Source organism: Chinchilla lanigera, unplaced genomic scaffold (assembly GCF_000276665.1).
Source record: "Chinchilla lanigera isolate Chin_1 unplaced genomic scaffold, ChiLan1.0 scaffold00106, whole genome shotgun sequence".
Taxonomy (NCBI): Eukaryota; Metazoa; Chordata; class Mammalia; order Rodentia; family Chinchillidae; genus Chinchilla; species Chinchilla lanigera.
Genome location: NW_004955507.1, coordinates 958,181 through 975,417, shown reverse-complemented (window position 1 = coordinate 975,417; position 17,237 = coordinate 958,181). Strand labels below are relative to the sequence as shown.

The 17,237-nt window shown below is 33.6% G+C and overlaps 1 protein-coding gene across 1 annotated transcript in view; it reads right to left on the bottom strand.

Annotated features, from left to right (window-relative positions):
* Tbc1d12 (TBC1 domain family, member 12) overlaps positions 1–17,237 on the bottom strand; it is a gene marked incomplete in the record, with an annotated part of 102,988 nt that overhangs the window by 15,468 nt on the left and 70,283 nt on the right. The window contains 4 exon segments of the mRNA XM_013506205.1: positions 3,192–3,298; positions 5,676–5,793; positions 9,228–9,310; positions 13,317–13,432. Of these exon segments, the coding sequence (XP_013361659.1) occupies positions 3,192–3,298; positions 5,676–5,793; positions 9,228–9,310; positions 13,317–13,432 (424 nt within the window).

Below are 17,237 nucleotides of genomic sequence, written 5' to 3'. Positions count from 1 at the left end.
CCTACCAGGATCTCGTATGCACCAAAAAAAAAAAAAAAAAAAAAGTAAACAAGAGTATACAAAATTTACTTAAGTCAAAATTTAGTGTCTTTCTCACCTCTAATGAAAAAGAATGAATTTCATTCCTAAATATATGTTTAATAGAGAAAACCTAAAATTACTTTGAAAAAATGATCATCTCTCAAAACTTTGTAACTTACAAACTTAAAAAAAGGAAAATAAACACACATAAAGAGCAAAATAGAAGAGATATAGGAAGAAGACAGAAGTTCAAATACTTCTTCATATTACATATCCCATTGTTTTAAAAATATCTCAATATATATGCTAATTTACTTCATTTGTAAGTTTATTTTAATTTGTTGAAAAGGAAGTTTGTATTACTATCGGTTTCTTTTTTTGTAAGAACCTTTTTAGTTTATGACCTGTACTACTTTTTTTTTCTTTTTCTTTTTTGGTACTGGGAATCAAACTCACAACTTCACGCTTGCCAGGAAGGCTCTCGTGCTGCTGAGCTATATCCCTGGCCCTGACCTGTACTTCTCTGAAGACAACAATACACAGTGTAATAACTGTTGTAACTCTTTTTTTGTTTGTTTGGTTTTTTTTTTTTTTTGGTACTGAGAATCAAACTCAGGACCTTGTGCTTGCCAGGCAGGTACTTATGCCACTAAGGTATATCCCCAGCCTCACTACTGTAACTCTTACTATTTGATTATGAATATGTTCCTTTTTTCACAGAGTAAGAAAAAAAAATTTTAATGTTTGTGTGTATGCATGTGCTACTGAACCCAGGGCCTCCACACTGAGCTACAATCCTAGCTCTTTTCATTTTATAACAATAGACTTAGTCTTGCTAAGTAGCTATACCAAGTTGCTAAATCATCCAAGTTGGGCTTGAATTTATATCTTCCTGCCTCAGCTTCCAGAGGGCTGGGATTTTAGGTATGTGCCAGCATACTCAGCTTAAAAAAAAAAAACTGGATTACTGTGTCACAAATGTTTACACCTATTTAACCAATATTTTAATGTCTAAACTGTCAATGTACCTCATATTCTAAAGCCAAATCTATCAACAGCAACAAAAGAAAAACTGCAAACAAAATTTCAAATACCACCAATCAAGTCCTTAAAAAAAATCTAACTGAAAGCTCTGCCTATAATCTAAATACATTTCCTTTCAATCTGTTCCAAGCAAAGGGGAGAAAAAAAAACTTTTATTTGAAGAGAATAGTTAAATCATATAAAATCTATCCTTGTTTAAAGTAAATTAAAACTTTTAATTCTTCTATTATACTACTTTTAAAAGTTTTTAAAAGTTATTTTTCATTACAGAATAATTGTGAAAGTCAGTTTAAAAAACAATACATAATCTTTAGCCAGGAGTGGTGATGCATATCTCTAATTTTAGTAATCTAAGAGGCTGAGACAGAAAGATCAAAATCTGAACCCAGGCTGGGCAATTTAACAATCTAGCAACTATCTCAAAAATTCAAAAGACCTGGGGATGTAGCTCAGTGTAAAAGCCCTGAGTCCAACCCTCAGTTCCAAAAAAGAAAAAATCATACATCATTATATCCAAAGTTGACATCACTTTTAGGATTAAGTATATTTAGATTTTTGTTATAATTCTGGCCGGTCATACAAATGATGATGGCTATAATGAATATCCTTGTAAAAAAGGCTTTGCACCCAATCCTGCTTATTTCTTTAAATTCTTAAAACTGGAATACGTAAGTCAAATGTTATTTTATCAGACTTTTGGTAAATATTTCTAAATTATCTTTATTCTCATTCCATCTACATAATTCTTATTTTAATGTTTTAATCTGAGAGACAAAATACTTATTTTATATTGTTTTAACATATATCTTTGCCCGGTGTGCTGCTGCATGACTGTAATCCCAGCACTCTATAGGCCAAAGCAAGAGGACTGCAGCCAAGTTTGAGGCCAGCCTGGGCTACATCGTGAGTCTAGACCAGCCTGAACTACATTGCAAGACCCTGCCTCAAAAAAAAACAAAACCAACAAATCCATATACCTTTGATTTGGTTCACACAATGAAAGTAAATAGAACAGCCAAACTGTGGAATACAATGGTGCTATAATACATATGAGGGATACTTGTAGGTACTAGCATAAGATAGTCAAGAAAGATTAGCATGAAAACAGCAAGCCACAGAATCATCTTATGACATAAACTCCTCTTTTCAGAAAAATAAAAAGTATCATATATAAAAAGATACACACTTTTTATGCATATAGAAAAAAGATCTGGAAGATCAGATACCAAATTGCTAATAATGCTTACAATAGGATCAAAAAAGTTTTTAATCTGAGCATTCAGGATGCTGAGGCAGAAGAATTGCCAGGAGTTCAAGGCCAGACTGAACTCCATGTGAGACCCTGTCTCAAAAAACGAACAAATAAAAAAAGTATGGAGGAAGACACTGCCTGCATCTTTTGATAACCATGAAAAGGAAACCCTTAAAAGTAATGGCAACAATATATTATTTGTATTACTAAGAAACCCAGCTCTTTTTGTGGTCTAGTATATTAACTGTCTAGCATTAACATTATCACTAAGACCATTTTAGCACCTTTTAAAATTATCTTATTTTCCTCAATTTGATATGATCCTAATTCAATCTAAATATTTTTATTAAAAAAATACTCTAAATTCCTCTATATGTTAAGAAACCTAAGAAAAATAAGAACTTGAGAATCTCTTTACTTCCTTTTCTGTTTTTTAAACATTAAAATTTTTAAATTAAAAAAAAAAACTCCAAAAGGATAAGTTTGGATAGAGAAAAAGGAAAATAAATTTTCTAGCCTTCCCCATCATTTATATTTTTTGAGAAAAAGAACAAGTTTTTTTCACAAGATTATTTCTTTTTCTTGGCACATACTTACTCATTCATGCCATACAGAATCTCAACAGTGTTTGAAATTACCTATGCTCAGGATATTATATGTCAAGATTTTTACCAACAGTTAGAATTTAAAGAAAAAACAATTTATGTAATATGAAATATAGTAATTTATTAAATCATACAAGGGGAGGTCAAGCATGCTCTTCAAATAATATTATTTATGGTAGTGCTTTTTCAGTGGCACTCTATTCATCTGCTTTATAATTCTGGAGATGACTATTTGTATGTGTGGGAGTAACTGAACATGGAATACAAACCAGGAGTGATATTTAGTTCATTTCCTACAGCTAGACTCCAAACTTTCCCACGAACACTAGGGGGCAATCCCTGCCACCACAATTCTCGAACTCTTCTTGTACTACGCCTAGAATTAAAGGAGGAGAGAAAAGGAGAAAGTTACTTTTTATACCAAAAATACTAGTTGCATGATGGTTTACCTATGACCAAGTGACTAGATGATTTTTAAGAACACAGAGAATTAAGTATATAATGCATTCTTCCTCTGGTTTTCATACAAGCAAGAAAAGCCTACAAAATATATATTTCCTCAAAGAAAAACAATAGTACTTTAAAGGGAGCTGCCTTTGAGAGATGCCATTTATACAATAAGAGAATCAAAAATGTGTGGAGAATTATCCAAAACACAGGATAAAAGGGACATAAAAATGTTTTGCCAATTCAATATCAAATAAAAAATCACAAGGAATCTACTTTGGGTATAGCACTAGGCTTTGAGGGGGGTAGTAGGGTGCTGAATGAGTTTAGGCTTTAGAGTCAGATAGACTTGAGTTCAAATCTAGTGTAGTCATTCACTAATTGCATAACCTTGGGCAAATCACTTAACCTCTCTAACCATAAGCTTCCCTGTAAGATAAATGTTTGAGTAAAAAAATAAATATATATACCTTATAAAAGTTGGAAGAAAAAAAATTACTTTCGTAAAGACCCTAAAAGAATATAGCAGTCCTCCTCCCCCCAGTCTGCAGGCAATAAATTGCAAATCCTCTAGTGTATGCTTAAAATTTTTGCCCATGCATACATACTCATAATAAAGCTGAATTTATAAATCAGGCATAGTAAAAGATTAACAACAGCAAGCAATAACAAAAAGAACAGTTATAACAATATACTCTGCAATAAAAGTTATATGAATGTGGTCTCTGTCTCTCAAAATGTCCTTTCACTTAAAGGACAGCATCTAAATTGTGAGCATCCCTATTGTTGTGTTTGGGGCCATTATTAAGTAAAATAAGGATTGTTTTGACATAAGCACTGCAATACCATGACAGTAGATCTGATAAATGAAACCCTCCTAAGTAACTAATGGAAAGACAGTGGATAAGTATGGATATGCTAGTCAATGGGGATAATTTACAACCAGGACAGAGCAGAATGGCACAGAGTTTCAGTATTCTCTCAGAATGGTATGCAATTTAAAACTGTTGAATTATTTATTTGTGGGATTTTCCATTTAATATTTTCAGACTGCAGATGACCAGAAGGTAACTGAAACTGCAGAAAGTGAAACTAAATAAAGGGGACTACTCTATCTGTCACAAGCAATATTCAATAAATTATCAATGTATATCCTATACCAGGCATTGCTGAGATATCACCACCCCTCCATCCATATACAAAAACAGCAAAAAAATTAAAGGCAAAATAGGGCAGGAAGTATAATAGTTTCAACAGTGGGACATTTTCAGAAGGGAAAGATTATATATAATATGAACCTTGATGAGGGAGGCATATTAAAAATATTTCAGTAGTTAACAATTGATAGCATGTGTAAGAATCGTATTGTCTCACTAGTGTAAGACCTGAAAGAGTGAATAAAAACTAAGAGGTATGATAGACATTGTGAAATGAAAGGAAAATGCTCATAAGTAAAGGGCAACTGGGGTGTGGGAAAAGAGAAGGGAAAGAAGGGGAAATTATGTAAGTATGTATATACAGGATAGCTAACATAGTTGTATTACTGTCTTATATTGCTTCACAGAAAGGAACAGTTAATGATTACTTGTTTGATCAATCTTGTATGTCTCTATTTGTTTTCTTGAGAAACCACTTTGAAGATATCAATAAGTAATACAACAACCATTGTTCATTTCCTACAACTTTGTCTGCAACTCTGTTTTGTTTGTATTGTTCTTATGCTATTGTATAAGTGGATGTCTGTTTGTTAACATGTTTTCCTTCTTTTATTTCTTAAAAAAAAAAACAATTGATAAATATATCTTATAATGGGGCTGGGGATTTAGCTCAGCAGCAAAAGCGCCTGCCTGGCAAGCACAAGGTCGTGAGTTCGGTTCCCGGTACCGGAGAAAAACAAAAAACAAAAAACAAAATATATATATATCTTATAATGAATATATATGATTTAATATGTTCTTTTCAAAAACCTGTCATTACATCAATAATGCATCTTACAATGAATGGTGTATCAGAACAAAGAACATATCATAACTGAAAAAACTGAAAAACTCATGAATCAATTGGCATTTTGCATGGGTCTCAAAGAATAGGTACAATTTTTGAAAGGCACAGAGGATGGTGAGAGAAGGACATATTAGAGCCTGAGGGATTTGTAAAAGCAAAGACATAGAGATAAGCATGGAGATTTTTGAGGCACTGGGTTAATAGTGTAACTTAGCCGAAGCGTAAGATACACAGTGATAAGTAATAAAAATATAAAGATCTTTGGGGACAACCTAAAATTTAGGAAAAGTCTGCTTACTTACATTACTTCCCAATTGGGCAATATTTCATTGATCCAAATTACCATTGCATTTGCAATATTTTCTTCTTGTTTAAATCGCTCTTTCATTATTCTTTTTCTTTTATGTGCTTCTTTAATTTCTGTTTTAAATAAGTAAGAATTATTTCAATACAAATGAGTGAGATCAAAACCCCTTTCTTCTACTTAACTATTAGAGGATTTCTCAAGTAGAATATCTGGGTAAAGAGAGGAAGAAAAGTTAAGGGAGGGAAGAGTAAAATACACTCAGTTAATGTTTAATGAATTAGGCATTTTAGAAAGCTATAGAAACACTGACCTTAAGTATCCTGTTTTAACATATAGAAAGAACTTCACTTCCAAAATAGTAACATAAAGCAAAACAGTATATTATTACATTCTTTTCCGACCTAGGCCGGTTCACCCCTCCTTAGGCTACCTGGTGGTCCCCCACTCCCGGGAGGTCACCATATTGATGCTGAACTTAGTGCAGACACCCCATCGGCATAGCGCACTGCAGCCCAGAACTCCTGGACTCAAGTAATCCTCCCACTGCTCAGCCTCCCAAGTAGCTGGGACTACAGGGGCGCGCCAGTGCGCCCGGCTACATTCTTTTCATTTAAGTCAAAGGAAGAACAATCAGTTGTTACTAAGGTATAGGTCTAAAAATAGGCAGCTGTGTAATATCTTCTAAAAATGTATATTTATCCTAAACTAACATAGTCAGTAAATAATATATTATCCTTATATTATTTTTTGGTTGAAGAAGAAAATGAATAAAATATGTAAATTTACACTCATTAAATGAGAAAACTGGGACTCTGGCGAGACTTTGTAAATCACAAAAATAAATTTTAGCTTTAAATTATATTCTCACTGCCACATAGAAAGTTATTTTGGGGGCTGTGGATTTATCTCAGTGGCACAGCGCCTGCCTGGCAAGCGCAAGGTCATGAGTTCAATTCCTGGTACCAGAAGGAAAACAAAAAGCAAAAAAAAGAAGAAAAGAAATTAAGTTATTTCACAATGTTAAAATCATTAAATTGTAAAATCAAGACTAAGCATTATAAAAAATAAAATGCAGGAATAAATTCCCGATCATCTTCACTTATAAATTAAGATAATTAACAGTCCAAGTTTTATGACTATACTTTTAAAATCCTTTATAGACAGTCTGCTACCTTTTGCTTATATTAATTTTGTAAAAGTACTTAAGGCCCCGGGCCCAATCCCAGCAATGAAAAAGCAACAAAAAACCTAATTAAAAAGTAGTAGAGATAAACAAGAATTCACTATCTCCTTGAGGATAGACTTGATCAATTTCACTAGCCATCTCTCTGTAGAAGCTAATTTGTTAAAGTCAGTATATTAATACTATATGTTATCTCTCATTTGAATAGACAAAGTACAAAGAGAATAATAAAAGATGGACAGATGGAAACAAGGGGAAATATCTCTTGCAAATGGGAAAGGGTTCAGGAGCCTGAGAGTGAAGGTGGAGGGGAAGCAGTAAGAAGAATTAAAATATGTGATGTACAGGAACCTAACAACCTCAGTGTATGTTAACAATATATGTCATAAACATGAGCTAAGAATAATAATAAGAGTAAGAATGAAAATGGCAGAAGGAGGGAGGTGAGTGGGAAAAGAGAAGGGATTTGAAAAAGAAACAAACTCTATTATGTACATGTACCTACTTCCCAATGTGAAATGTAAACTTCATGTACTGCAAACATGTACTACTAAAATAAACTATAAATAAATAAAAAGTTAGTAAATTATACCATATATATGTTTGAGGGGATGGTAGTACTGAGGAGTAAACCCAGGGCATTTTCACTAAGCTACATCACAATCCTATTTTACATTTTTATTTTGAGCCATAGTCTTCCTTAACTACCCAGGCAGAACTCAAATTTAGGCTCTTCCTACCTCAGCTTCCCAGGGTGCTGTGATTATACCTGCTTGCCACTACACTTGGCTTTGAAGTTAAATTTTATACTATCCTAAATTCACATAGAACAACAAGAAACCCAGAATAGCAAAAGCAATCCTGAGTAACAAAATCAAAGCAGGAGGCATCACAATCCTGGATTTGAAGTTCTACTACAAAGCTACAGTGTCAAAAACAGCATGGCACTGGCACAAAAGAGACACATGGATTAATGGAATAGAGAAGAGGAAGCAGACATAACCCCAGGCACATTCAGCTATTTGATCTTTGACAAAGGAGCCAAAAATATACACTGGAAGAAAGAAAGCCTCTCTAATAAATGGTTCTGAGAAAACTAGCTATCCACATGCAGAAGACTGAATATAGACCCATACATCTCACAATGTCGTACACTAAAAATCAAAGTAGATCAAAGACCTAATGTTAAAACAGAAACAATGTACTAGAAGATAAAATAGGTAAAACTCTTGAAGACACAGGCATAGGCAAGGACTTTCAGAACCAGCTCTAATGACACCAAGTATCAACAAATGGCATCATATCAAATTAAAAGCTTCAGCATAGCAAAAGAAACAACAGAGCAAAGAGACAACCTACAGAATGGAAAAATAATTTTGCCAGCTATACCTTGGAGAGAAGACCAATCTAGACTATATAAAGAACTCAAACACTTTAGACTCCACCCCAAATAAAAGACCCAATCAAAAAATGGGCAACTGAAATGAACAGACACTTGTCAGAAGAAATACAAATGGCCAATAAATACATAAAAAATGTTCAACATCACTGGATATTAAAGAAATGTAAATTGAAACAACACTGGGATTCCATCTTACTCCAGAAAGAACAGCTATCATAAAGAAATCAAATTACAGCAAATGCTGTCAAGGTTGCTAGGAAAAAGAAACCCTTCTACATAGTTGGTGGGAATGTAAACCAGTGCAACTACTATGGAAATCATTATAAACTTTCCTCAAAAAACTAATAATAAAAATTCTATTTGACCAAGTCACTCCCTTCTAGGTATCTTCCTAAAAGGGTTAAAGACATCATATTACAGTGATACATGGATATCCAGAGCAGCACAATTCATAATAGCTAAATCATGGAAATGTTCTATATGCCCATCAAGAAATACACAGATAAAGAAAATGTGGTACTGTATTTATACATAATGGAGTACTACTCTGCCATAAAAAATAAAGAATAAACGAGTCATCTGTAGGTAAATGAGACCATAATATTAAGTAAAATAAGTCAGACACACAAGCTTAAAAATCAAATAGTTTCTCTTATATGAGAAACTCAAAATATAAATAAAGAATGAAAGAATAGATAATAGGACGTAGGGCTGTTTTTCAAATGGAACAACACAGGGTTGGGAAGAAAGAAAAGGAAGGGGAACAAAAGAATCGGTAGAAAAAAATGGAGCTAGACCTTTAGCAGGACCAAGAAATGGAAGGGGTAGAGAATGAAAAAATAATTAAGATGTGTTATATACATGTACCAACTCCCAACTAAATGTAATCATTACGTACTAGAAACATGTACTAATAAAAATGAAAAATTTTTTTAAAAAAGCAAGACGAAAAAAATTTATACCTCGTTTTTTAGCCTCAGCCACCATCTCATCATATTCTTGTCGATGACGTAAAGCTTCTTCCACAGATTTGGAAGGAAGATTTCTGGAAAAAAAATTTACTCGGTCAAGCCAATTTCTAAAAGATTAGTATTTAAATTACACATTACTTTTTCAGAGCTACATGCAAAAAATTTCTATCCCACATTCTTTTTTTTTTTTTGGTTTTTCTCCGGTACCGGGAACCGAACTCACGACCTTGCGCTTGCCAGGCAGGCGCTTTGCCGCTGAGCTAAATCCCCAGCCCCTCTATCCCACATTCTTATTTCATACATCAATAAAGGGAAGCCCATAAAAAAAACCCACAGCATTTTACAAGAAAATCAGAATCCAGTTTCTTAGTACTTGTTGTATGTATTGTACACATATTTCATGTGTCTACAAATTTATACATATTTAAACATTTTATCTCAGGCAATATTTTAAGTTATTTATAAACTTACTAGAGTATTTTAATCAATTTTTTGAAATATAATTTATTTGAAAACAAATGAATATTTATGAGTTCTGACAACTGTATATATTTGTGCAATGAACACAACAATCAATACATATGAACATTCCCTTTAGTGGGGGGAAATGGAAAAAAACGAGGAACTAAGATATGTTACGTACAGGTTCAAATTCCCTATGACAATTGTGATCATCATTATGTATACCTAAACTTTATCAATAAACTTAATTAAAAAAATTTCCTTCATACCCCAAAGTTTCTTCTGAACTGTCTAGACCCAATTTTTTTTTTTTTTTTTTTTTTTTTTTTTGGTGTTTCTCTGGTACCGGGAACCGAACTCACAACCTTGCGTAGACCCAATATTTATATCTGATCATTTGAAATCACTTCTCTGATTTCTATCAGAAAGTTTGTTCCCTTTAAACTCTTTTGTGTCTAATTTCTCATGTTCAACCTATTTTTGAAAATTATCCATGATATATTCATAATACATTCCTTTTAATTACTGAAAAGTATCCCATTTATCCACAGGGATAGACATTTGGGTTGTTTCCAGTTTGAGGTCATTATGAATAAAGCTATTGTAACTATTAATGTTTTCATATGGGCATTGCTTTCATTTCTTTTGAGTAAATACCTAGGAGTAGAATCCCTGGTCATGCGGTAAGTATAGGTATACCTTTATGCCAAGTGCCAAACTGCTTTCTACTTCTTAGAGTTGTTTACTTTTTGGGTTTTTTTTTGTTTTGTTTTGAGACAGTCTCTCCATGTAGCCCATGCTGGCCTTAAACTCACGGCAATCTTCCTTCGTCAGCCTCCTGAGTGCTGAGACTACAGGCATGCACCACCACGCCCAGCCTTAGAGTATTAATATGAGATTCTCCCTAAAAATCTGCCAATTAGTCCTTTGCATCTGTATCTGTTTTACTTTATCAATTCATTGGTTTCATAGTCAGTGATTCACACATACAAAAATACAAAACCATTACTACATAAATGTCTAGGTTTTTAAAAAATGAGCACCAATATTATCTCTTCAAAAAAATTTATTTCTACTTATTTTATTCTTGTTTTCTTTTGTGTGTGTGTGTGTGTACCAGGAATCAAACTCAGGACCTCGTGCTTGCCAGGCAGGGGCTGTGCCCGTGAGTTAGGCTGAGTTATATCCTACACCCCTAAATGTTCAATTTTTTTTTTCTTTTCAACAATCTAGAATGGGGAAAAGTATGTGACAGACTTTCAAAGTATACATTCTACCTCTTCCTTTCTTCTCAAATATTGTAGAAAGGAGAAAAACCTTAAAACTTCTGCTTTAGGCAATAACGCAATAAGAGGGACTGGCCAGACTGGGCTACACAGTGAGTTCAAAGGCAGCATGAACTGCATAGTGACAGATCTTGTCTGAAGAAGACACCACAAAATCAAAAATAACCCCAGAAATTCCTCTATATGAAATTTCTAAATAAGACTTCAGATAATTAAATGCTATAATAACTCCATTTGTAAACAAAAAACTTCAAAAACATATGAAATCAATCAATTCTGGATGCTTCCACAAATTACAGAAACCAAGAAAAAAGAAGTAGAATCAATTCACAAACTTCCTTTAGAGGGAGAAATCCTTCTTATATTATCACTCCAGATTATGGAAAAGGTTGTTTCCACATCAATTCCCTGCCTCTTTCACACTGCAATCTGTATTAATCTGCCTCTTTCTTCACCCTTCCTCACAGATAAAACCTCAAAACTGATATTGTGGCATTACTAGTACGTTAGACTCCAAAATAAGACAGCTATTTTGAACCTGCTTGCATCCATAAATAGAAGAAATCTCTTAAGATTATCCCGGTCTCTACTCTATTTCTCAACCTGTGGTTGTATGGGTGCTAGTTGGCCCCAACCTGCTACAAGGGCGTTCAGGGAGAGATAGTGGGACTTCCACTTAGTACTCTGGCTATACAGGTGTATTTCTACCTGGTTTTATCCTACTAAAATTCCTATATTCCCAAAACATGGAAAGACTATTGGTTTTACACATACAAGTTTAAATAAGTCACATAAATTGCTTCTTGCCCCAAAAAGGCCCTTCCCATTTTTAAAAAAGATAAAATTGTTCATTATTACAGCATTTCAGACTTGAGTGGAAGATCTAATTCAATCTCTAAATTGCATATAAACAAACAGGAACAGAAAAAACTACAATACATATTATAATTAACATATTAATTTTAATTCAATAGTAGGTTGAAAAAATAAGACATACATTTTTGATAACTGATCTCACAAAGTTATTATGCCAAGTATACTGTGTGGAAATAATTTCATGGTACACTGTTTCAAGGAACTACTGTACATGCTTTAAGAAAACGCTACAGAAGCAGATATTGCCAAAGACTGAAGAAGTCAAGAAAGACCTTATATAAAAGAGAACCCTACCTCTTAAAGGACTAAGCTGGTGAAAAGTAGAAATAAGACAAATGCTTTTCAAGTGGGGATAGTAACATGAGAAAAGTCATGAAGGCACAAAGACACAGGTGTGAAACACAGTATAATAACAAGAAAGACTGGTCTAAAACAGAACTTTTTACATGACATTTTTAAAAGCTCTTGGGAAGACATTAGCAAGAACTTTTTAGGAGAATTTTTTTTTTAAAAAAAGTATTTATGAAGGAAGAGGAAAAAAAGATATTTACATAAACACAAGATAGCTAAGATAACTGTACTACTAATTTCTATTAGTTCATTGAAAGGAACTGTTAGTGTTTATACTGTCTGATCAATTTTGCATTCCTGTACCTGGTAATCTGAGCAACTACTTTTTTGTATGTGGTACAGAGAATCAAATTCAAGACCTTGAGCTTGCCAGGCAGACACTGTGCTATATCCCTCGCCCATGAACAACTACTTTGAAGATAACAATATGCAATATAATAACCATTGTTAATTTCCTATCATCTTGTTTTGAAATTTTATATCATTTTTATTGGGGTATTTTGTCTCTTTGAAAAAAAAAGAATGAAGTATTAATGCATGCTATCACATGAGTGAATCTTAACTATGCTAAATACTGTCTTAAATACTATGTTAAAATTCTGTTTCTTTTAAAAGCCAGACACAAAAGACCATACATTCTGAACTCCATTCGCATGGAGTATCTAAAATAGTCAAACTTACAGAGACAAAAAGTAGATTTGTTGCCTAGGACTGGAACTGAGCGGGTTGAGAGAAATGCAGAGTGCTGAAGCATACAGGGTTTTTCTTTGAGGAAATGAAAAAGTTCTAAAATTGATTGTGATGATGGTTGCACAGTTCTGTTGATATACCAAGAACACCTGGCAAAAGCCAAGATTTTGTTTCATATTTTGGCTCATAGAGACTTCTAGAAAATACACATGAGGTTTCCACATCAACAATATGTTCTCCCCATTTTAGGATATATGATTGGGATCTTAAAATTTAAAAAAAATAAATTCTTAAAAAAATAAATCCTTTTCTGTATCTAATTTCTTGATATCTTTTAAATGAAATAGTGAACAAAATTAAATCTACACTTAAAATATAAATGGCACTCCTGATGATAACTAAATACTGTACTTACGATGGTCGATCCTCAAGAATCAGGGCAGTGGTAGAAAGTGGCTCAAATTCAAAATTTTTACGTCTTGAGGACTGAGTTGATGGTTTACAAGCTCTTCCTGTTCGTGCTTCATATTCCTAGTGTACATAAGAATATACAGTTTAATGTAGAGACATATCCAATTCTCAGTTCCTATTATTAAACCTATAATGATATTATGGTATAATAAGGAATACATAGAAGTAATACAGTAATTTGGTAAAAATACGGGGAAGACAAAAAATAAAATCATTTTCCCGCAATACCTAAATTTTGAATTAATATTACATGCTAGGTCAGGAAAAGGAAACACAAAAAATGAAAGGTTTTAGGGATATCTTTTGTATTGTCTTCTCTGGTATCAGTCACCATCTTTAACAAGCTACAAGCACATAACCCTACTTTCTTTTAGCCAGATTAGCAATGGAAATGTTGAGACAAAACAGAGAAAATCCCATTGTAATGGTTAGAAGATCTCTCTCAAGGGTGAAAATCAACATACTGGTTTTTGTACTTCAATCTGTTACAAATCTAACTATAACAAATATACCTAATAATTCTAAATTTAAACACTACCAGTACATATTATCAGAAAATATGGCCAAAAACTGTCCTCAAGGAAATGTTTTTAATATTTCTCTAATTTACCAAACCTGATAATCCTATTAACAGAAGTGAAGTTCATCTGATATAATATGTTCTTGGTAGACATATTTAAATGTCTCCATTTGAGCATTCTTTCATAAATGTTTGTAACTTTCTAGAAATTTGCCAAAGATTAGTAACAAGTTTACTGTATCATAATTTCTAGAACCCACATTCTCCCCCTCTCTAAAAAACCAAGCTAGCATCATCTCCAGGTACCAATTAAATTTTTATGACATTCTCAAGAATTACTCAACAATTTTATGAGTCATGCAAGTCCACTGGCAATCAGAGCACACATGAATTTACATTTAGAAAATTAAATACATTTAAAGTGGTTAGATGTTTCACTTACTAGTTGCCTATCACTATCTATAATTTTTATACTAATATTATATCTTTTCCAACTCACTTGTAAAATGTGAACTGATGGTTCCATCCCACTTAAAAATCTGATGATATTGGAACTCTTTTTGGAAACTTAATCTTATCAGATATCATCTTTTAAAATGAGTTATGTTGTCTTTAAAGATCTCTATAAACGTCAGCTTATTTTGTTGGTTCCAGCCACTTTATAAAGGTTTGTATTACTGTTTTATAATTATCTGGAGTTCTATATCTCCCCTTCCATATACTAAGTCAATCTCCAGTTCCATCATAGAATCATATTGGGCTTTTATTGACTTCCTCCCTTCCTCCCTCCCTTCCTGTGTATTGAACTCAGGGAGCACTGAGCCATATTCTTGACCCTTTTTATTTTTTTATTTTGAGATAGGGTCTAGGTAAATTGCCCAAGGCCAGCCTGAAATTCTCAACCTTCCTGCCTAAGCCTCATAAGCAGCTGAGATTACAGGTAAGTACCACCATGGACAGTGAGACTTCTTTCTCAAAGATCTGGAATATCTCCCCCTCCTGGGTATTTTCTCAAAGATCTGGAATATATGCAAATATATATGTATATTTTCTCCCCTTTATAACTTCCAGTACAACAAATTCCTTTTCTGCTAATGTTTTTCATAGTAAAAACTAGATACTAAAGATAGTAGATGTTTGTTATAATATAAATGATACCCTGTTGTCCCACAATGTGACTTGCTTTCATTGCCAGAGAGTTCAATGTATACTACCTAATGAAGTATTTTCTGTGCAAATAAATGACAACCACAGATAGGAAAATCAAATTTCTAAGCCAACATATTAATAATAAGTAACACTGGCACTTAGTATGTATTATGCACTATATTAAACACTTCAGACTTTTTCTCACAGTACGGGGGATCAAACTCAGATCCTTCACACTGACATGCCCCCAGCCCTTTTTTCTTTTTCTTTCTTTTAGTTTTTTTCTAAGACAGGGTCTCACTAAATCGCCCAGGCTAGGCTTAAACTTGCAAGCCTCCTGCCTTAGCCTCTCAGAGTGCTAAAATAACAGGCATGAGTCACCACACCCAGGTAACACTTAACACATGTACTCCTTCACCCTCACAGAGGTGAAAACTGAGGCAGGAAGCTACATGCTCACTTACCAACAGCCATAAATAGCAGGCAGTTCACTTCCAGAGCATGGACCTTAAACATCTAGAAAGGTATCTTGCTATATTAACAATGAAACAGCTATTATAACAGTTTAAATGAATGAGATTGGTAAAAATAATTCACTGAAAGATTTATGGAAGAGTGGAATGTAGCTCAGGGGTACAGCACTTCTCTAGTACATGCAAGGCCCTGGATTTCATCAACAGCAAAGAAAAAAACTCAGGGACAATATTTGAATCATACTGATCCATCTAAATATTACAAAAGAGATCACCAAACAGTATGTATTTCCTATATGATGTAATATGAAGCGCATAGCACTAATTCCTAAAATCCTCCCAAATCAAACAAGTACCATGAATCCTGTAGAATTCTAACAAGGCAGCAAAAAGAAGATAATCAAACTAAGTTATACATTTTTAAATAATGCAGTGAAAAATTGGAGGACTCTGAACTATCATAATTTTCTTTTCTGAGAGATTGGGCTAGAAATGAAGGACTTTTTTAACATTAACTTACTCCATATTGTTTGACTGTTGTCTGAACAAAATATAAAGCACTTTGTAAGAGAAATCACTTGCAGCCCTGGTAGATAATTGACAAAGATGTTAACAAACAGGTGGATAAGAACTGAAGCAAAAGCTATCAACATTTTTCAACAGGTAGAAAGGATTGAAAGAAGCAAGCAAAGACGAGTAAGCGCAGGCAAAGATCAAGAAACAGCTTCACTAGTATAGGAAAAATGATAAGAAATAAGGCTGGAAAGGTATAGGCTAATTACAGGGCTAAAACATTCAGATTTCATCATGAACAAAACAGAGAACCACTGAAAATCTGGATAAAACCAGGCTTTGATGAAAGTAGTCTTTCATTAAAAATTAACTACGCAGACCAGACCAGACACGGTGGTATACACCTGTAATCCCAGAACTCTGGGGGGCTGAGGCAGCAAGATCACAAGTTGAAGCCCAGCCTAGGCAATTTAGTGAGACCCTGTCTCAGAACAAAAAACAAGAAAGGCCTAAGAATGTAGCTCAAAGAAAGACCCAACCAAAAAAGAGAACTACAGGCCAATCTCTCTAATGAACATAGATGCAAAAATTCTGAGTAAAACACTAGCAAAAAGAATGCAACAAATCATCAAGAAAATTATATACCATGACCAAGTGTGATTCAACGCAGGAATGCAGGGGTGGTTCAATATGTGCAGATCAATTAATGCAATACACCATATCAATAGAGGCAAAGACAAAAATCACACGATCATCTCAATTGATATAGAAAAGGCTTTTGATAAAGTTCAACATGCATTCATGATAAAAACCCTACAGAAAATTGGTATAGATGGACTTTACCTCAATCCAGTAAAAGCCATCTATGAGAAACCAACAGCTAATGTCATTCTAAATGGTCAAAAACTGAAAGTTTTCCCTTTAAAGTCAGGAACAAGACAAGGATGTCCACTGTCACCACTCCTATTCAATATAGTTCTGGAAATATCAGCCAGAGCAATTAGACAAGAGACAGAAATAAAAGGAATAAGGATAGGAAATGAAGAAGTGAAATTATCATTATTTACAGATGACACAATACTCTACGCAGAAGGTCGCAAAAACTCCATCAAAAGGCTTATAGATTTAATAACTAAATTCAGTAGCATAGCTGGATACAAACTCAACACTCAAAAATCAATAGCATTCCTGTACACAAACAACAAGCAGA